At 42.2% G+C, this 22,066-nt stretch overlaps 1 protein-coding gene across 4 annotated transcripts; it reads right to left on the bottom strand.

Annotated features, from left to right (window-relative positions):
- Positions 1–1,243: 1,243 nt before the first annotated feature.
- Positions 1,244–21,849, bottom strand: mypn (myopalladin). 4 transcript variants are annotated; one of them, XM_035173444.2, is made up of 21 exons: positions 21,589–21,848; positions 18,764–19,870; positions 14,340–14,515; positions 14,203–14,254; positions 13,642–14,092; positions 13,483–13,557; positions 13,255–13,396; positions 11,845–11,868; positions 11,314–11,430; positions 10,450–11,221; positions 8,342–9,412; positions 8,123–8,255; positions 7,126–7,203; positions 5,983–6,204; positions 5,740–5,889; positions 5,567–5,646; positions 5,069–5,195; positions 4,762–4,969; positions 4,454–4,619; positions 4,240–4,373; positions 1,244–4,148 (listed from the first exon to the last, which is right to left on the bottom strand). In XM_035173444.2, exons 2-21 carry the CDS (start codon positions 19,867–19,869, stop codon positions 3,970–3,972), a joined length of 5,463 nt encoding a protein of 1,820 aa, XP_035029335.2. In that variant the 5' UTR covers position 19,870; positions 21,589–21,848; the 3' UTR covers positions 1,244–3,969. The 4 variants fall into 4 exon arrangements, with proteins under 4 accessions (XP_035029335.2, XP_035029336.2, XP_035029337.2 ...); XM_035173445.2 differs by lacking the exon at positions 11,845–11,868; XM_035173446.2 differs by lacking the exon at positions 7,126–7,203.
- Between the last annotated feature and the right edge of the window lie 217 nt (positions 21,850–22,066).

A 22,066-nucleotide genomic window follows, 5' to 3' on the forward strand; every position in this document is an offset into this window, starting at 1 on the left:
AGCTGATGCTGTCTGGTCATTTTGGGATGGACTGGTTAGCTGTGCAATTAGGCATATAATCCCATCTACCAGTTGGTTCATTGATTACAGATTGATGTAGTTTGCCAGCTGCTGCTTGTCTTGTCTGAGGGCCTCGTCTGAGACGTGGCCCGGACCTTCCGTGTCTTCCAATCTTCTTTTTTTTTTGCAGCAACCCCTCATTTGATTGGCTTGTCTGAGCGCTGATGGGCTGAACCATTCCCTCTGTCAAAAGCCATATGTCACAACTGAGGAGTGACCCGTCTGCTGTGGTGGAAACTTGTATCCTCATAAATCCACATCTCCTTATGGAGAAATAGAGATTAGGCTGCAAAGCGTATGTTTCAGTGTGGGAGAAAGTGCAAATCTCATTATCGTCACGGGATTACATTTAAATTAGCAGCTCGTACTTTCTTTTAATAAGCATTCGGAAATGTGTGCTGATATTTTGGTTTCAAATGTTTTGACTTTGATAATCAGAAGTTAAAAATTGCAACCAGTTGTGTTACTCTAGTCAAGTAGAGTAAATTTAGAAAATGTAAAACATAATTTAAAACAGGGAAATTATCAGTATCCATCAACTAGAAGTTCATAAATATGTCAATAATTTGCACTAAAATGTGTTGTATTTAAGAACCAGGAAAATTACATTAACTTTTACTGTGTTGATATTACAGTAATTAAGTGAATCAAACTTAGAAAATATAAAACATAATTTTAAACATAATAATATTCAGTATAAATCAGCTATATGCTGATAAGCATATACATAAAACACATCATACAGGTCTTATTATATTTGTTTCAAATGTGTAGATTTTGCTAATCAGGAGTTAAATTGCAACCCAATAATGTGTTGATACTGCAAAGCTCAAGTTGAGTAAACTTAGAAAATATAAAACATAATTGTAAATATGGTAATATTCAGTATAAGTCAGATATAAGAAAAGTATACGTAAACCCCAAACAAGTGTGTTCATATTTTACTTTCAAATGCGTACTTTGGGAATCTGGACTTAAAAATTGCAACGAATTACTATTATTGTGGTGATACTGCAAAAATCTAGTCGAGTGAACTAGACCCTAACCCTAACCCTAACCCTTGAAACATGGTAATATTCAGTATATGTCAGCTTTAAGTTAATAAGCATACAGATATGTACAAAATGAAGGTGTTAATATTTAGTTTTTAAATGTGTAGACTGTAAAAAACCAGACCTTTAAATTCAACGACAGTTTCTTTTATTGTGTTAAAACTGCAAGAAACAAATTGAGCAAACGTAAAGTATAAAACATTATTTGAAACATTTTCCACAACACTGGATATTTCCTCCACAGATATTTTCTACTTAACACAGCACCAGTTAACAAGTAGGTCTGGCAGCTGGTGAGACGAGGCTGGGAGTATAATTAGGTCACGTAAGGTGAATGTAATTTTATGCCTATTTGAACTCTCTTCCCCTCTAATTGGACTGATTAGCAACACTTAATTGGCTTCTGAGCCCTCCCACTTGTTTTGAAGTGGGCATCAGTTTAAGCTAATAGGAATCTGATCAGTGAAAACAGGACCTCTATGATGCCAGATGAGTTTAAATGGCCTGATACTCTGGAAACTCATTATTTTCATGTGTGAAGTAAGATAAACGTCAGGAGCAGTGAAAATGGTGCAGAATGAATTGACATGCTGTCAGTGCAGCGTGCAAACAAAACCACTTGTTCCAGCAAAGCAAACATGTCACTCACATTAATAAATAGAACTTTATTCTGAGGAAGGACAAAACTATTTTACAATGTGCAACTTTACATCAGGTGAATATGTTCTTTTTTTTTTTCCTTTCTCCAGTGTGTTTTTAAACTGACTTTAATTTATTCAATCATAGTCCATCAAATACATTTGACCTTTTGCTGTCATATGCGAAAGCAAAGCAAAGCCCTGTCTTTATCCCAAACCAAACTTTCTCTGACGATACATCTCATAAGTGTTGATGCAGTTACGGAGACAAAAAAATAAAATAAAGTGTTTCAGTGTTTCAACTACAAACCAAGAATTAGACTCTCCTAACAGCATACTAGTATCATGACTGTGAGCAGACACAGTGTTTCTATTTGTTATACAATACTGTGTGTTGGCATGCACATGAAAAACATGGTGCAAATCTGTGAACCTGTGACCAACAAAAAATAAATAATTTAGTTCAGTATAGACAGAATTCCTCCTTTAATGGAGCCATTTAAACTGATCTTAATGGCACATTCAAATGTCTGTTAAAATACGCTTTAAACTATATCTGATTATTAATAAACAATAACTTATGACTACTCTATATAAACCTTCAAAGAAACTAGAACTACCAGTACAGGTTCAATGGCTTCAGAAGGTATTCAGACCCATTTCATTTTGCAGCTCTATGCAGCACTCCATCAATCAGGCTCTTATGGTACAGCACATTGGATTAAGAGGCATTCGACGGCCTGCTTTAAGTTTGCTAAGCTGCTTTTAAATGTTCTCTGTCTGATGAGACACAAATAATTTGAGCAGAAATCCAAACACTACGTTTGAACACCAGTCCCTGCTCATCACCTGGTTGATACCATCCCTATGGTGCAGGATGGTGGTGGTGGCAGCATCATGCTATGTGTCTGGGCTTCTCAGCAGCGGAGACAGAGAGACTGGTCAGAATTTGAAATTGTAAATGGTCTGTATATATATAAAAATATATAGAGAGCTTTTCTAGTCTTATCAACCGCTCAAAGCACTTTACAGTACAAGCCACACATGCATTCATACAGCGCTACTATATGCTGCACTTTTTCTACCACACACCATTCACACACTACCAGCAAAGTTGTCAGGGCAAATTTGCGGTTCAGTATCTTCAGTTTGGGGTTTAGAATCTGGTCCAAAGACACTTCAGTTTGCCGAATGGAGGAGCCAGGGGGGGATCGAGCCACCAACCGTCTGGTTAGTGGGTCGATCAAACCTGCTCTACCTCCTGGACCACAGCCACCCCTTGTTTAAGGGGAGGACAATGTGAGACCGTGGTGATGTTTCACCTTTCAGCACGACAGTGACCCAAAGCAGCCAAGAAAATTCTGGGGAAGCATTTCTCTCTCGTCTCATCTCGTCCAGCTAGAGCTCAGACTTCCGCCCATAGAACATCTGTGGAGAGACTTGAAGGTGGCAGCTCATAGACACGTCCTATTAAATCTGAGCTTGAGAGAATCAGCCAGTAATAATGGGATCAACTGCCTAAATCCAGGCATGTAAAGCTGGACGTGCCCAAGATCACTGGAAACTGTAACTGCTCCCAAATGGTTTTAATTTTCCTTTTTTTTTTTTCTTTTTTTATAAAGTTGTAAAAGTTTCTAAAAATATATTTTCTCTTTGTCATTATGGGTTTTAAGTGAAGATCAATGGTTATCAACATCAAATGTATCCATTTAAAAGACAAATAAAACAAAGTGCAAAAAGTGAAGGGGTGTGAATACTGTCAGAAGCCACTGTACATGTGATTTGCAATAAAATAAAACAAAAGTGGTGTTAACGCCACTTTGAGAAGAGGACTAACTAATAAGAACAAATGTTATGCTCAACATTCAGCAACAACCGCAGCACTGTAGTTAAATATGATGTAGAAAACAAAACGTGAGAGAACAATATTCAACTCCACTGATGGCTCATGAGCTAAGACTTTGCAAATCCGTCATTTTTCTGCATGTGACTTCAGTAAATAGGAATGGTGACAAAGCCACTATCAGTGCTGATAGGTTTAACGCAATAATTCTTTGCCATTCTATTCTGAATGTACTTCACTTCATGTGCAAAAAACACAAATCACATGACAATCTGCTCAAGCAATCAATCCCCTTAAAGTCTTCTACTGTTTTCCGACCTCAAGGAGGTCACACATCCTGCCGGGACGCCTCAGAGTCCCCGGGCCGGTGTGTCGCTCACAGCTCCTCACTCTCCAGCATGGTTTCGGGAGGGGAGCTGGAGAACAGGAAGGGGCTGTTGTCCGACGTGGGGAAAGCAGACTTGATGTCGAGCCCCTGGTCGGTCAGAGCGGCGTAGCGGCTGCCTGTGCGCGGAGCTTTCTTCATGGGGGCGGGGATGCTCTGATGCCACTGTGCTGGAGTTGCAGCAGATAGCTAGTATTACTACCTCAAGTGTTGTGCTGAAAATGTGGCACATTTCTGTATCAACCTATACAGAATATTTACCATAGATATCAAGTCTGCAGGTGCAAGACACAATTCCAGCCTCGTTTTTTGCCGACACTGTGTACCAGCCGGCATCATCTTTAGTTGTTGGTTGGATGAGGAGACACACATATCCTGTGGCATCCTGGGTCATGCTGAAATGAATAGATAATGAAGAAATTTCATTACGTTGGGCCTGAAACAGCTACAGGAGAACCATGGAACTCCTACTAACCTGATTCTGTCCCTAGTTCTAGGAATGGTGTCATTGTCTTTCTTCCAGAAGATGGCCGGTGGGGGCATACCCACCACCCGACACTCCAGCCTGACGGGAGTCCCCTGAGGAATACCCATGTTCTGCAGCTTCTCCACAAACTGAGGAGGGAGCTTCGTCTCTTTCTCTAAAGTGAAACAATTACTAGGATTATTGGAGCTTCAAAACTGGGCCCAGGAAAACACGTTTAAATGTTCAACTGAATCCTAAATGAGTATAATTCATTTTTGTCATTAACTGCAGGGTATTTGTCTGTATCTAGTCCTTACCCACAACATTCAGTTCTAGACTAAAGGAGCTCTGCCCTGCTTTGTTGCTCGCTATGCATGTGTATGTGCCACCGTCATTCTGCGTCAGAGGGTCAATGACCAGGGAGTGGATGCCATTCTCCCGCACCAGCAGCTTGTGGTAAAGGTCCGGATAGATCGGCCTCCCGTTGACCAGCCACATCAGCTCTGGGTTGGGCAGCCCACTCACCTATAAGACAAAGATGGCTGACAGTAAGGTCAGGCAAAAAAAATATTTTATATATATATTTTAGTGATTGTATTACAAACCAGGACGTGCCATACCTACCTTACAGTCTAATCTGCACAGTCTCCCCTCGTGAGCCAGCATGTCTCCTGGAGCCTGGAGGAAGTGAGGGCGAAAAAAGCGCTCCTGCGTTTGCTCACCTTCAACTTGTTGTATGCGAGCTCGTACCCTTTAAGGACAGGAAGAGGTGAGCACAGCACACACTTGGAAATTAAAGGTAGGGTTGGTGAGTTGTTTCTGAAACAATATTATTTGTTGAAATCCTCTTCACGTCCTGGTAGGTCCCTCGGCTTCGATCAGTTGTCAGACAGTGCTCGTTCATGTGTTTTGGGGGCGTAGCTTTGACAAGAGGGCCAATGGGAGGGGGTGGGATGTATCGGTTGCATTATTTCAAAGTGTAGCCTGCCGTTTCTCGCTATTCCAGGATTACCAACCCTAGCTTTAATCCATGTTCATCTTAATTGTAGTGCAAGTTAGTATTTTAACATCGATACACAGAGGAATTCCTCGGTAGATCCCACTGCACACACTCTTGCTCACCTCTGAGAGTGAATCGGGGTCAGTTGGTTGCGGGGAGGTCCCGTTTGGACGATCAAATGACCCGAGCAGCTGATTCGTCCCTGATGATCATTAAATATCAAACACAGGTCAGACTTTGCTGCTGGAGAGAAGATGCAGACAACATGAACGGGAACCTGAGCGTGAAACACTACCTGTGGATTAGCTGCCATGATGGTGTAGTTGCCATCATCGTCGCTGATCGTGGACTCGATGTGTAAAGCGCAGGTCCCGTCCCCCTCTCTTATCTTCTTGTAATGGACGTTTTTCCTTAAGATCTGCTTGCCATCCTTGAACCAGTAAACCTGAGGAGGGACGCCCATGTGAAAGATAAATGGTGAGTGGTGAAAACGAAAGTGCATGCTGTCGTTTGCACAACACAGCTGTTGACCTCTGACCTTTGGAAGAGGGATTCCCACAACTTTACATGAGAAAGTGACAGGCACGTCCTCCATGGCCTTGAAGTTCTTAAGTTTCTTGTCAATTATTGGCGCGATGCATTTTCCCGTCGGAACGTCGTCGTGCTGCACCTCATCATCCGACTCCTCCACTGGCGTTCGCTCCAAGCGGAATTCAATCTCGCTCATTAGTCTCTGCTCAAATCTGGACACTTTGTACTCCTGGAAACGGAAAACCACTACATCAAAGCAATCGCTGCAGTCGGTGTTGGATTACTGCATGCACCATCTGCCTTTGTGTCTTTGTATCTCATCAAATGTCCATGAAAATCAATGAGTACAATAACATGCATGCAGTATATTGTACATAGAAGCTTAAAGCATTGAGATGAGCAACAAATAGTCTTTGGGAGCCATGAGACGACGTGCTTCTATTCAGTGGTCTTAAAGTAACAATCTCTATCTCAAATCTTAGAAAGGTACAGACTGTGACTTTAAACCAATTGATGACAAGGATCATGCTGTGGCATCTGTCTGACAGGTTCACTACTGGTTGGTAAAAAAACCCAAAATCTGCTCGTCCAACCAAACAAAGTAAATAAGCCTGAGGGTAAAACAGAGAACAGACAAAGCTGAAGTGTAGAGGGGAACTGCAGAGATGAGACATTTAAACACCTCATTTGATTCATGTTAAAAACCTCTTGGTAGCTTTTACATCTGTTGGCTAGCAGAATGATACAAGTTGTAGGAGATTATTAAAGTTTGTGAGATGTTAGGGACAATATGCAGGTTTATGAGGTGAGATTTTTTTCAGAAAAGTGAAATAAAACCAAGTGTCGTATTAGCCTTTTTGTGAAATCTAAAATGAAAATCGGTAAGATAGGGCTGCAAGCTTCAGTGGGAAAAGTGTAAAATCAGTTTACATATTAGCCTAGTGAATTAAAACACAATAGTATGTTTAGATTATTCGTGCAGGTTATATATTAGTTAATAGAAGCTTGAATTCTTGATTAGAGTTATTTATTAATCATGGTTTAGATATATGAGAATATTGAAGGTTTTATGATCTCGGCCTGACACAGTATAATAATGACCCAGACAGCCTTGAGCAAAGCAGAGCTTGGGACGGGAAGATCCTTGTACCTCATCATAGTTAAAGACAGTAGCAGGAATTTTTGGTCCAAGGGGTCTGCTCGCTGTTTTCCCCTCATTACTCAGCTTCTATGAGAGGATAGGGATGGATGATGAACACCAACTACATACACACTCTACATACACACATATGCTGATGGAATAACACACAAGCTATTGTTACTCGCATGCAAATGTTGTTACAGTGCAATGACGCACAGTGATGAATAACCATGAATGACAGGGAGGGAGTGATGGCTGCTGCTCTACTGAACTAATACAAGTTATTAATCGGCTCTGAGTCGGCCTCAGTGATATTATGTGTCTTTATCATTTTACATTGTTAAATATCCAAAATGAATACACAAGAATATGGAGCTATAAAGTGTTATTAATTAATTAACTAAGAAATAATTACATTACAATACTGGGGAAAATGTATAAGTTTAACAGTAATTTGTGAAATGAGTGAACGATTTCTCAAAACTCATCCCATTATTATAGATCAGACTATATCGACCTATAATTTTCATAATGAATGTATCACAGAAAACTTTGGGGTTCCATAGGAGACAAGTGATACTGCAGTAGGGCAGAGCAAGAAAACTAAATCTCTAATTATCGCAGGATTTGCTCAGGCACAAAAAGTCACCTTTAAACCTAAAAGCAGACATTATCAATATCGACTGATATTGATTTTTTTATCTTGATATAATTTTTGGCCATATTGTCCAGCCCTAGACTGCAGTAAAGTCTGTGGTTATTAAAAAGTAAACTTTTAAATCCTTAAAAATTTGTGATCCATACCAATATGTCAATAAACTGATCATTTATTGATATTCATATTCATCAGTGGTCTAGTATGTAACTCAGCAGTGGTGTAACTGACTAAGGCCTGTGTTGATCATTTTTCTTGATAGGCTATTTATTCACAACTACATCACTGCAACTTAGAGAGTCAAAAAAGAAGCAATCAATGACAGCAGCAGAGCTCAGGACCAACAAATACCTGTTGATGTGCAAACTGTGGAGTATCATCTTTAAATCGAAGCTTTCTCTCGATGTCTTGGAGGAGAATTTCTCTGCTCCCACGAATGTCTTCATTTGATGGCAGTTGCACCTTGGGTACCTTCTTTTGTAGCCTGAAGAGACAGATGGGAAAAGTGCTTTACATCATGTGTGAGCTCAACAAACTCATGAGCACTGTAGACCATCAGAGAGGACGTACCCCGTCGGAGCTCCCTTGGGCAGTCCCATTGAGTTTCTGGGCTGACCCAGGCTCAGCGACGGCAGGACGGAGCTGAGGAAGGCCACAGGGTTTTGGATTGGGCTGGGGGTGGAGCTGCTGGAAGTGGGAGAAGAGGCCTGAAGGGGCGACTGGGCTCGTAGGGAGAACAAGCTGTTGGGGAACTGCGCTGATCCCGGTGTGGGCGAGGACACGAGGGAAGGAGGGCTGGTGGGAGACTTCAGCACCCTCGTGGGGAAGATCCTAGGTAGTGGGGAAAATGGCGGGAGAGTTGGGGAGCTGGCTGCGGAGGAGTTGAGCTCAGCGGCCAGCTCATGGAGGAGGGGCACCGGGGATTCGGTTGGGGAAGGACTCCTCACTGGTGAGAAGGTCTGAGCAGCGATGAACTCTTTAGGCCGGGTGTAGTTGAAGGTGAAGGAGGTGGCGGTGAGGTTCATGAGGGAGGCGTGGGTGCTTCTAAGCAGAGGCGTGGGGGAGATGATCTGCTGGGAGGCCAGAGTCGGACCTGTGGGCACCGTGCTGAGCTTCGGTGCGGGGGGAGAGGAGAACTGGAACGTGGGTGTATGTTTGGCGAGAGCTGCAGCGGACAGGTTGAGGTGGGAGGCGTGGATGGTGTTCATCTGGGTTATAGTAGCTGCACTGAGAGGAGGAGCTGTGTTCAGCTGTGGGGGAGGTGGAGGTGACGTCACCAGTGTAGACATCTTCAGCTGAGGGAAAGATGGAGGGGAGCTGAAAGGAGGAGCAGTGTTGAAAAGAGGTGAAAAGGTGGTGTTGAGCTGTGGAGCAGAGGTCAGTGAGGGAGCGTTAGGGGTCTGCTGAGGGGGAGCTGTGGTCGTAAGTTGGGGCTGGAAAGATGGTGGATGGGGTTCGTGATGCATTCTGGGTGACCACAGCGGAGCATCGTGGGAACTTGGGACGTCGGGCTCGACCTGGCTCTGGAAGGGGGGGTGGGACTGAGGCTGAGCGTGGGTTGGGGTTTGGCTCGGGGGTTCGGTCTCCTGCTGCTGCTCCATGAGGACTTGGTTGTGCAGAAGCCGGAGCTGGGCGGGTTCCCTGTAGGTCAAGCAAAACCAAAAAAACAGATCAGCCACAAAAGAAATGACACTATACATGGTGAGGATGAGAGAGGCTCTGTGCAGCGCTCTCATAAATTAAGTTCACACAGTAAACCCCTGCAGGAATGAGCCAAAGTCTTTCCTTTTATGGGCCACTAACAAGTAGACTACAAACATAATAATGCTCCTGCTCAAGACACTTTCAGCTTTCGTTCTAAACAGGTTATTTTATTAACATCAAATTAATGCAATTTGAATTAGACTAAACAAAACAGGAAAAATTCCCATATTTATCTTTGTTGTTTTGAATCTATGATGCAAACTAAGAAAGCAACAGTGAACAGCTGATCAAATCATGCAACATTTCATTTACAGCTTTATCTGAAATATTAGATAAACATAACTTACAGATAGAAAACACCATCCTTGGTTTTAGAAAGGCGGAAAGTCCACATCTAAAGTCTGCATGCATTCATTTATGAATAGCAACTGATTACAGCTGCTGGTTGAGCCAGAGGAGGAGGAACCTCCCACCTCAGCTCATCTACTTCACTGTGTTGTAGTGAACGCTCAGGACATGATTTGGATCAGTGGCAGATCCAGGATTCCTCTACATCAGGGGCCATAAAGGGGCCACAATTTACAAAGGGGGGGGGGGCAAATTATATGTCCAACATCCATTCACAATTCCTGATTCAGTGAGGTGCACATTTATGTCATTTGCTCTATCGCTTTGATTCAAAGCCACACGTCTTTGAATATATTTAGAAAAATGTTCCTTAGTCAAGCACATTGTGTTCAGCAACAAAGCTTAGAAAATAATAATTCCAAACAAATTCTCATATTTATTACCAGTATTGTTAGTGAGTAGTTAAAACAAAAGATTACTGGGGGTCAGTGGTCAATCAGATTTCAGCTAAGGCCCCTGCCCCCTGGATCCGCAGCCGAATTGGACAAAATCCTGTTTCCTCTCACTGTATTGCAGCTTTGTGTTAGTTTCACTGTCAGTCTGTTTATTTTTTTAACTGTACTCACAGTTTGGGTTTAGCCCGCACCGGGGGGGGTCCTTTGTTGGCTGAAGCCAGAGCGTCATCTTCATCACACTCAGTGGATGCTTCGCTTTGCTCTTCCTCCTCATCCTCGGGCAGTCTGAAGTGCACATGCCGACCGACTCTGGAGCCGGAGCGCGAGTCTCTATGGTTCGTCAAGGTGCCCGACTTAAGGCAGGAGTTCGGAGGAGGGTCGGGGAGGGGGACCACAACGGGGCTCCCATTCTGATGGTTTGGAGTCCCCTTAACTTTAGCACCTGTGTCAGACGATGTCAGCCAAGGTCGGGAGACTTCCTGCTCAGCTGGAGTTGCAGCACTGAAAGGTTTCAGGTGTGAGAACACCTGTGCACCGCTCTGTGGTTCTGGATGTGCTCCACTGGATATGGGAGTGTTCTGGTAGAGGTGGAGAGGATCTAAGTTTGGGGTGCTGCTGCTGTGAGAGTTCAGGTAGGAGGTGCTGATGCTGCTGCTCAGGCTGGAGGGTTCCAGACTGGGCAGGCTGGTGCGAAATGGGTCCGGACGCAACATGCTGGAGCTCTGGGGATCCAGGCGAAAGGTGCTGGTGTTTAAGGGATCAAGGCGTAACGTGCTGGAGACGAGTGGGTCCAGGCGAATGGTGCTGGAGTGGGGCTTGATGCTGTTGGTCACCTCTGGTTGAGGGTTGACACTGGGAGCTGATGGGGAAGGCTCTTGGATTCGACTGGGATCCACTGTTAAACGGCTGACAGGCCTCACCTGGTTGCTGTTCCTACCATTGCCTGATGAGAGTCCGAGAGATGGACATACAGACATTTTAGCGAACTTTTATAAGAATATATGGATTCGAATATATGATAACTGTTGGTGTTACCTCTGACCCTCAGCGCTGCAGAACTGGACACGGTTCCATACTTGTTGCTTGCTGTACAAGTGAACACTCCTGAATCTTCCGGAAAGACTTCAGCAATGACCAAAGTGCATACTTCCTCTGGAGGAAATGATAAAAAAAAAGGAGGGATACTCACATAATCAGGCTGGTGTTGTGCGACTGCTTCATATTCATTTCTAAACTAGAGAGCGTCTTATTGCAATGAGGAAAGAAGGATGAGTTGTGTTTTCTTTTTTTCACTGGGGCAGAGAGTCTCTCTGCAGCCCAGGCAGGTTTAAATGATCTGCCATGGTGGTTTGACACAGGATGAGAAACTGCCTTATATGGTTCAGAGTCAGGGAAAACCAGCTCTGGCTTATGTACAGAGGAACAGAAGCCTCCGCCAATGACTATAAACACTTCAGCACAGTAATATGTACACAGTGCAGCAGCATATACAGACAGACAGCTGCTTTAGGGCAGTCAACACTTATTTTATTTTGTGATACGATGAGGATTGCATGAACCACCTACCTGGTTCAGCTGGAGATCTCGGCTCTGGAATGGAAACAAGCACCCAAATCATTATGGATACTAATGAAGAGCAACCGTTTTAGTTTAAGCCTAATCAGCACTTGTTTCATTATTATTTATAAATATATTTCACAATCATTTGAAGCAACATGACTTCTATATGCTATTTTAAAATGACATTTAAGAAATATAATAAATTATTTTTAGAATCATCTGTTGATGAAAGACAAATATCTACTGAAGATATTATTAGAAGCCAGTAAGAAAGCTGCAACACAAAAATGGCTACAGATGCATCCTCCCACAGAGACCGAATGGTGAGATAAAGTGAGAGAATTACTTTTTCTTTTTTTAAATGTGTGCTGGAGAAAAGGATTGTGTTTGTGACCACATAGTTGGATCATTTAAATGTTATTATATGAACTGACATTATTTCTATCAGTAATCTGTATGAATGTGTATCAGACCAACATTTTGTTCCAACATGTTTGGTTGTATTTCTCTTTCCTTAAAAATGAAGTATAAAAAAATAAATATTTATGTCACAATTATAAAAATAATTTAGAGATGAATGTCAAAAACGTTGTTTTTACAAAATGACACCACTGACAGTATTTAATCTGCAGTGATTTTTAACCTTACTGAAATGTCAAAATTATTCGTCTTTTAGTGGTCATTTAAATTTACACTACTGGACTGGATTTAATATAAATGAATAATACATTTTTAACATAGGAATTTGGTTTTATATCTAACAAGAAAGGCAATCAGAGAGTGTATATGTCCGCCCAACAGTCCCTTTATGAAACCACATTTAAATTCACTAGATTTCGATTTTTACTTGGATTTGCACCAAATTGCACTCACTCATAAAATATCAGTCCCTTAAACATGTCTGATTTTTTTTTATTGAGATCCAAGAATTATTTTCTGAGAAATCAAGAAAAACTTTGAAAAATATCATCTCATATCTCACAATATTAAATACAGTGAGAAATAAATTCTGGGATCAGCCCCCTGATCCAGATTCACACTGAAATTTGATGGGTTCTTTCATATCACATGCTTCCATCAAGTTTCGTGGTAATCTGTGCAGTAGTTTTTGCATAATCCTGCCAACTAATAGACAAACAAACAAATGAAAAAATTACCTCCTTTGCAGAAGTCATAAACTAATAAAGATATTTCTTTATCTGCACACCAAGAATTGTAAGAATTATTAAACTGTGAGAACACTGAAATTTGAGTTAAACTGAATTAAACTCACTTATCTAAGATGCAGTTAAATCTTGACTTCTTGCATTGTAAAAGACAAGGCATGTCCGATGTGGCTGCAGCATAAATAAATAAAATTAAAACTATATCAAAAGATAAAGCTGGCACTTTTAATATGTCAGCAGCAGAGCTTACTTTTCTGCAGGATCCTGAAAGCAGGGGAGTCCTCTATGGGTTTGCACTCTCTGTACCAGTCCACTCGGGGTGACGGTGTCCCTTTCACATGGCACTCTAGCACCACCAGCTGGCCTTCTGACACAAAGAGGTCTTGCAGGCTCTGGTATGGAAAAGACATGCATCAATAAATGTGGAGTAGGATATAATGGACTGCAGCAGTGTACAGGCTTTTGATAATGGTCCTACCTTTGTGAATACAGGGGCAGCCATCACAGCTTGCCCGTTTAATCCTTGTAGATAGTTGAGGTTGGAGGTTTGACACTGAAGACAAAAAAATAGGTTGAAATATACAAAATGAATCTTAAAACAAATATAGTGAAAGGAGGTGTTTCCAGCTGTTGTTACCTCAGGTTGTTGTGTCTGAGTTGGAGCTGCCTGGACAGGATGCACTGATGGAGCCACTGGGATCAGAGGCAGGGATGAGACGGTCTCTGGCTGCTGGGTTGTGGATGTGACTGGGACAGACGCTGACGCCTCCTGGTCTCCTGAACCTTCTGTGACCTCTTGAGTCAAAGTAGGAAACACCTGGACAGGTAACACTGTGGTCGTCTCCTCCTGAGCAGGCTGCGCTGAGGATGCCACAGACGCTTTGGAGAGCTCTGGGACAGAAAGCACTGTGGTTGTTGTCTGGACCAGTAGAGGAGGTTGATGAGTTGGTGGTGAGGAGAGCTCCTCTGTTGGTTCCTCTGTGGCTGCTGCAAGTTCAGGTGTCTCAAACTCTTCCTCCTCTACAGAAACCGTTTGGCCCAATGATGATGGTAAAGTTGCAGATGACGTTTCGGTTTTGTTCTGCAGCCTTTGAAAATCACAGAAGGAAGCAAGGAAAGATGATGTTTAGAAATGTAATAAAGATAGTTCCATTTATCTAATTCCTTAAAATGAGACTAAATAACAATAAAAACTCACTGGTCTACATGTTCAAGTTGCTGCTCCCCCTCAGAATCTGAAGAGGAAGTACCTGTAGGATGAGAGAACAAAGACGTGTACACAGGTCGTCTCTTTTACATGTAAAACTGCTAATATGAAAAATAAAATAAACCTACCTTCGACGTAGATCTCTGCCGACGTGGAGTCAGTACCATAGAAGTTAGACGCAAAGCAGGAGTAACGTCCTGTATCCTCCTCGAAGGCCTCAGCGATGATCAGAGAGTGCAGCTCTCCGTCGGTGAGGATCTGAATGTCGGGGCTGTTCTCCAACTCCTTGCCCTCACAAAACCACCTGTGAATAAATATATAGCAGAGAAAACTGCTCAGTGCAACTTAAGCATCATACGCTTTTTCCAGTGCTACAGTTTAAAAAGGTCCTGTTATTCTTTGGAATAACAATAAACTGGAGTTTATAAACACTAGTGTTGCAATAGAGCTACGTTTTTATGAGTGAGTCCAAGTTTGTATCGTGTTAGAATGTGCACAAAGTGAACATAGAGTATATTAGTATAAGCATGGGGGCAGCTGTGAAGAAGAAGAATATTATTGGCTAATAAACATGGGTATAAAAATGCACATTAAAAATTTTAATTTAATTGACATTGCAAACGATAATAAGCCAGGTTCAGGGTTTGTTAAAACTTGATACATACAATAGTAGTTGTCGCCTATGGGTTATCCCTATCAATGCAAATACTTATAATAATACTGTTTGAGCAAGATTATGATGTGATTACAGGAGAATCACGCTCTCACAGGACCAGTGAATCACACATGGACTGTTAGGTGGTGTGTATTTGTAATAAAATGGTAACATTCATTCAACATTTGAGTTTTCATCCTGTCCATATGTACAAATGGGTTATGAATCAAAGGAAAGACAACATTATGTCATGTCACAGTTAATGTTTGGGCTCCACTAATGTTGAATGAGCAGAAATTCTCCATGTCTGTGGGACTCAAAACCATTATAACACACTCATTTAACTGGGATTTACATGGGTTTCGATCTATGAAGGTCAAATCATTTGATTAACATCATTTTCATAATGCAGTTTCTCCACTTTTGGAGGTTTTTCCTTTCACTTGTCAGCCGTCTGTAACTCCCACTGTTGTGACAGAACTATTATTTCATTAGGGTATTTTAAGACTCTCCTGCCCTTGATTTACTATTTAAAACCCCGTCTTTTACACAGTTCCCTTTTCCTCATATTAACCTTCTGACATGGTTTGGCTGGTACTATGTGGCGTCTTTCCCACTTCTGCCATTCAGCTAGAGTTATGCAGGCCAAGAGGAAAAGGTTTTGATGAGCAAGGCCTATCCCTTTCCCTGTAAGACGAGACCCAACACCAGCACGCCACGTCAGTTCGAGGCCGCGTCGATGGACTGTTGATATTATGAAGGTATAAGGGCACAACATATTACATCTATAGGCACTTTGAGTAATGTGTTGAAGTTAATAAAATGTGTATAAATTTAATTATCAAATCTGGGTTTTAAATTTGTTTACTTTACATATGAGAGATAGATGCAACAAGGATTCCTGGCTGGATTCCCACCAGGTTACATCAGGTCAGCAAACATCCTAGACCTAATGAATATTGCAATCTATAATTTTACTCTGTTAGTTTAGGAATAAATGAGCAAAACTGATATTAAAATATGATAAATTTCTAAGGTGGTATACGGAGGTTTGAGACCTCGGCAGCAGCTGTGGGTTCGAGTCCAATCCGGCCCTTTGCTACATGTCTTCCCTGATTCTTCTCCCCATTTCACACTTGCTGTCTTACTGTTCTATCAATAAAATAAGGCAAACATGCAGTAAACCATGATAAATGACAGCATGTGAGTCGGCCCGGCTCACAGTCTTTCTTAGTAACATCCCATGGAGGTTGCAGCTGGCCACAGTCTATTTTTTCATTGTAAAACTATAATAGTAAACTTTCTCTGTATCCTGACCAGCAACATACAGAGCAGCCTCTATGTCAGGGTATGTCTATTTTGAGAGGATGAGGCCCTGATGCTTTAATAAATCCAGCCAATAAACAAACAGGAATGAGGCGATGTGTTACCCTCTGGCACAACGTCATTATGCAATCATAAATCATGTTCTGTGCTTTCATCGAGCTCAGATCACCAAGATCATGCTCTTTTTGTAGCAAATACTCATCATAGAAAGGGAATCCTCAAGACACAAACCAAGCGCCTCTTGGCTTCTCCACTAGTCTGATCTATAGAGAGATTTACACTCTCTGATACTTGCTGGAAAGCTGCTGGAAAGTTCATCCATGAATCTGGCTTGTGTCCTTTCTAATGAGTAAAGGTCTAAATTGAAAGCATGAAGTCGTAGAGGAGGTTGCTGCTCTTGTGAGTCAAAGCCCCCCCACCTCACTGCACCTGTCAGGGCTATTTTCCCTCTGGAGATCAGAACCAGAGAGGAGATTCCCCTGGAGCCGGGGAGCTCTGCCTGGATGACCCACTCACATACGCACAGACACTAAACATAGATTTAGAACACACACAATGTTATTCTGTGACACACCAGAGACAGCACTAAACTGGAAAATGATGGGAAATATGAACCCTGACAAATTTTGACCCCTCTAAGTCACAGTCTCACACACACACACACACACACAAACACACACTAGCTGCATGGACAGAGAAAACAAGGATCAATGAAAAATCCTCCATGTTTACAGAATCAGAACCAAGCTTGAACACGATTTTAATGAAGTGGAAACCATACCGAACGAACCTCTCCTCACTCTTTGCATATCAATGAGACGCAAGGTCCAAAAATAAACCATATCAACTTATACACCAAACTACTAAAACTGTACAAATCATCTTACCAGACTCCTCATGCTATCTGTCAAGAGCACGGACGCTTCCATTATCAGACGAGACCACAGCTCGCAATGCCAGTCCAGTCTAAAAATGGCCGAGAGCTACATTCTCCCAGAGCAAGTATATGTTGGTGGCTCAACAATGTTCCGCAGGACAAACAAGCCCCTGCCCCTCTATAGTCTGACAGCTCAGCCTCACTCATCCAGGCCGCTGTCGTCCTGGGAGGGAAACTGCACATCCAGCCATGAGGTTTAATACATATCTAACGGATCTAACATATCTAACCCTGAGCAGTAACAAGAGAGTACACTGTGCAGTTGAATGAGTAGACTACTGTACGTGAATAAAGGTATCCAGTCATATGTAGGTACATTTTAGATGATCAATAATTAAGATGGTACCAAGCCCCCCACACTTTGGAACTGTCTGCCCACTGAACTCAGACACTCCACCTGTGTACTTCTTTTAAATCTCATCTTTAAACCTCTCTCCTTCTGAAAGCTTGGAGGAATGATTCATTTTTAACAGTTTTTATAGGTTTTATTTATTTATTTTTTATTGCTTTATCTCGAATGTGGCTAATGTCTTTTAAGCCAACTGTCTTGTCTGACTTTAAGGTTTTACTAGATGTGTTTTCCCATTTTTAAGTAAAGTGATATGTTTAAATAAAGGTTATTAATGTTGTTATTATTATTGTTGTTATTAATTAGTATTATTACTATTAAATGCCAACTGCAACTCTTTTTGAGAATGACAGAAAGACTGATGTGATAATTGTCCCTGACATATCACTGTCCACACACACACGCACACACGACATTCAGAATCAGCTGTTGGCTCTCATCACATGTCACATCTGTTTGTATCTCCCAAAGAGAAAGAAAGAAAACATTCTTCATCTTGACTCCAAACACTTTTTTAAATTATAGACAATTATCTGAAGCCTGAACACACCATTACTCATAATGAGTCACAAATGATTATATATTAGTTATACGACAACAAAACTGTTATAAGGTTGTTTCATCTGCAAAATGAATATACTAATACAAATTATATATTAAAGTGTATGCTTAAAAGTAAATTAAAAATAGCAATACTGCATACTAAAACTACTTATGCAGTGTGTCCTGCAGTGAAAAGCTCACTTAATGTGATATTTATTTGAAAATGTACTTAAAGTATCAAAATTAAAGCACTCTCACCACAGTGAGAGCTACACTATTAGATTTCCTATTATTTGATTATTGATACTTTTGTTTTAGTTTTTTTATTATGTATTTATTATTGCACTATTTTATTGTTGGGCAGTTAAATCCATAATGATGCATTTATTTTATAAGCTCATATGTTTTTGTGTGACTAGGTTACTAACGTAACTAGGTGTGAAATATATTTAGTAGTTTCTCTCAGAATTATTGTGGGATAGAAGTACCTCAGATTTATACTTGAGATCAGCACTGGAGTAAATCATTCATTTACAAGGTCCTGTGACATCCTCCCAAAACAAACAGGTTTCCTTCACTTCACTGTGGAATCTCCAGCTGACACGACCCCACACTGGGCATTTAGCCTTTCAATTACACCTTTTTCAGTGAAACAAGATCTGAAAGCCTGGGAAAGTCTTACTATTCTGCAAACTAAGAAATATGAGGACGCCAAAGAGTAGAAACGGACAGATTGTCTTACCGGACTTCAGGCATCGGGAGTCCTCTTACGATGCAGTCTAACTGAACCTTGCTTCCCTCTGCAACCTCCCTGCTTTTCAGTTTCTGGATGAAATGAGGAGGTTCACACGTGGGCTCTGCAGAGAAGGGTGTTTCTGTCAAGGCACAGGTTTCTGTCTCCTCCTCCTGTACCTCCTGAGAAACACAGTGGTACTGCTGCTCCTCAGTGACCCTGCAGTCCTGAAGCTCCGCATGCCCGGTACCAGGGTCCAGTTGGACCTCTGGTGGTTGGCTCACAGCAGGACTGGGTCTCTCCTCCTCCTCCACTTCCACGGGCATGAGAGCACGCTCCCTGTTATCAGAGCCGAGGGGATCAACCGTCCCTTCGTTCTGGCTCTTGTTCTGACCCCTACTCCTGTGTGACTTGCCCCCTCTTGGTCGTGCCCGTTTGGAGCTGTTGGCCTTGAATAGAGAGGAGAGCTCCTCGATGAAGTCCGCTGCCTTGTTGAGAAACTCCTTCTTGGACTGGGTCTCCGGACCGTATGGCGCGTTCCTCGATGATGTGTTGAAGTCGTTGAATCCTTCACCGGAGTCCCTGCTGTTCCTGGTCATGTTGTCCTGCCCCGTGGAGGCTTTAAGCATCTTTCTGTCTGATGTGATTGTGTGTGTCGCTGGCAGTTCTTTGAACACAGGGGCAGGCTGGGTGAAGGGCACAGTGGAGGGGGCAGCAAGAGGAGCAGGAGATGGGTTTGGGAAGGGAACAGAAGGGATTGTAGAGGAAGATACTGAGACTGAGGAGATGTTGGAGGGGGTTAACGGTGTGACAGAAGCCTTGACCTCTGCCCTCTCCTCAGGATGCTCATGTCCGATGGCCTGGCAGGCCAGGTTCACACTCTTATCCAACTCTTCCTGGCTGAGGAAGGCGGAGAGGTCTGGCAGTTTGGGGTCATTACAGCCCACAGAGTCCTCAGCCTTGCCTTTGAGGGACCCGTAGATCTGAAGGCGTGTGGACGAAGCGTCTGAGCGGCTCATCTCGCTGTGGCGCTGCTGGGCTCTGGCTTCTGCCAGGTAGCTCTCTCTTAGGAGCTGAGCCAGTGACGGTGGCTGCTCAGGGTCGTTCTCCTGCATGCTGTGGAAGGGATCACAAGACGTTCAATTACAAATTCACTTTCCGTCTTACAACACATGCCACAGCTTTTCAGAATTAACTTCTACCTCCAAAGTACGTCAGTTGCAGATATTAAGAAATCCTGAGCAGTATATCACCTCTACTCACTTTGAATACAGCCTTTCAGTTTTGATCAGAGTTACAGTGATATGACATGATAAAACAGCCAGTTTTATTATTTGAAACCTTTGTTATCTAAGATTTACATTCAAAAAGCATTTAAAGATTTTTTATTATCAAACCAAGCTACTTGTATCTAGAAGTTGATTTTAATACAGTACTGAAAATTAAACCAGTAGCTGCCGGAAAAATAGGACGTTTAAAATCTAAACACATATGGTACAATAAGTAGCAGAGTTGAACTGTTTCGGCAATTTATTGATTAATTGATCGAAGGGAAATTAGGTTGGCAACAATTTCAATGATAATGTCCTTTTTTTAAGTAAAATGTACAGGTTCCCCTGTTCCAGATGTGTAGATTTACAATTTTCTTTGTATTCTCTCATAGGAAACTAAATAATTTTGGGGTTTAGAGAATTTTTCAGACAATTCAAGACGTCAAATTGAGTTCTGGGGAGATTCTGATGTGATATTTTTACATTTGTGACAGCAGATATAATTGCTCATCATTAATTGCAGCCCTATGAGCAGTAGTACAAAGTATGTTCAACTTGCAGTAGTTAGAATAAAATATAAATGGCCCTTACAGTCACTAACATGTCTAACAGACCTTTAAAAACAACTAAAAGAGGAATGACGAATGTTCAGTAAATGAAAAATGCAATCTGCAACAAAAATAGTTGATTGAAACATGGACTGATGTTTACCTTACATATAACAAGTGTAAATATTAGAATTATATAAAAAAATTCCCTTGTGAAATACACTTGTGAAATTTAGAACATGAATACAGAAACTGTAGATAAAAGCAGGAGAGCAATGGTGTTTTAATTTAATTTTAACCTAATTTTCATTTGAACCTTAGTCCAGCCTTCCTCGAGCCGAGAGGGTGTCCGGTTCATGTGCTGACACCAGATCTGATTGGCTACAGGCAGGCTCTTTTGGCCCTGTCCGCCTTGGACCAACACCCGCACGACGTTTTGTCTTTGCACAACTTTTCGACGCAGTGAATGAGCAAGTTGTTGAATCCTGACATGAGATAGGGAACACATATGCTACTGACACTCAAATCAGCTCAATTAAGAGAGACAGCAATGCCCTTCCAACAGACCTGAAGCTGCAGCTGTTGTGTACATTAATCCTGTGCAAACAGCCTCCAAGCCCACCAAGTCATAGCTAATAATAGCCAGGGGTCAGTTTACATGAAGAAAATCAACAAAAAAAGCAGTGCCGCTCACCCTGTGTCCTTGTTATCATGACTCTGATCAGTCATTACACCAATAACACAAAGAGAAGTATAATTATCAGAAATGGGGCAGTGCTGGGTGAGGGAACACACAGTCCTGGCCCACACACATGAATGGTCCCCTGGCTTAACACAGCATCCAGGCAGGTTTAGATAATTCAATTAAATAGGAACATAACATTCAAACAGAAATAGACTCACGCTTGACTGAGATTCTCTGAGGCTATACACAGCGTAATAGACTCATGCCAAGAGACCGCCAACAGGACACTGTGAACAACAATTGAATTAGTGGGGGGGTTTAGTGTTTTACCTTCAGTATAAACTCAGCTGGCCCCCCCGTGAAGGACTGGTAAATCCTCGGAGTGCACCTGTGCTGAGAGGGGCAGATTCTGGTCTTCACGTTTGCAGCCACCTGGGGAAATCTTGGAAACGGGCAGCTGCCCCAGCCTTCCTGGGTTCTCACGCACAGAGTCAACCTTGGAGTTTACAGGGAAATATGGAGCCGAGTAGCTAGGGTAACCCGTCACCGGTAAAAGTAGCAACATTTGTCAGTGCAGTGGTCGCAGGTTATTTTTGGGGACGCCTGGCCCATGTGTCTGGGTGTCATGCATGCTCATTGGCCGGGCAGCACATGCTGTAAAGGGATTCCTCCTCCAGTGGTCCGTCAGAGACCCTCCGTCCTACAGAATTAGAAGCCCCTTGTTGATCCTCTCACAGACTAATGTTAACACAACAGATTAACAGTGATAATCAATTCTGAAACAATTGGATAGTGTAAAGAAAATACA

The sequence above is a fragment of the Hippoglossus stenolepis genome, chromosome 12, assembly GCF_022539355.2.
Source record: "Hippoglossus stenolepis isolate QCI-W04-F060 chromosome 12, HSTE1.2, whole genome shotgun sequence".
Taxonomy (NCBI): domain Eukaryota; kingdom Metazoa; phylum Chordata; class Actinopteri; order Pleuronectiformes; family Pleuronectidae; genus Hippoglossus; species Hippoglossus stenolepis.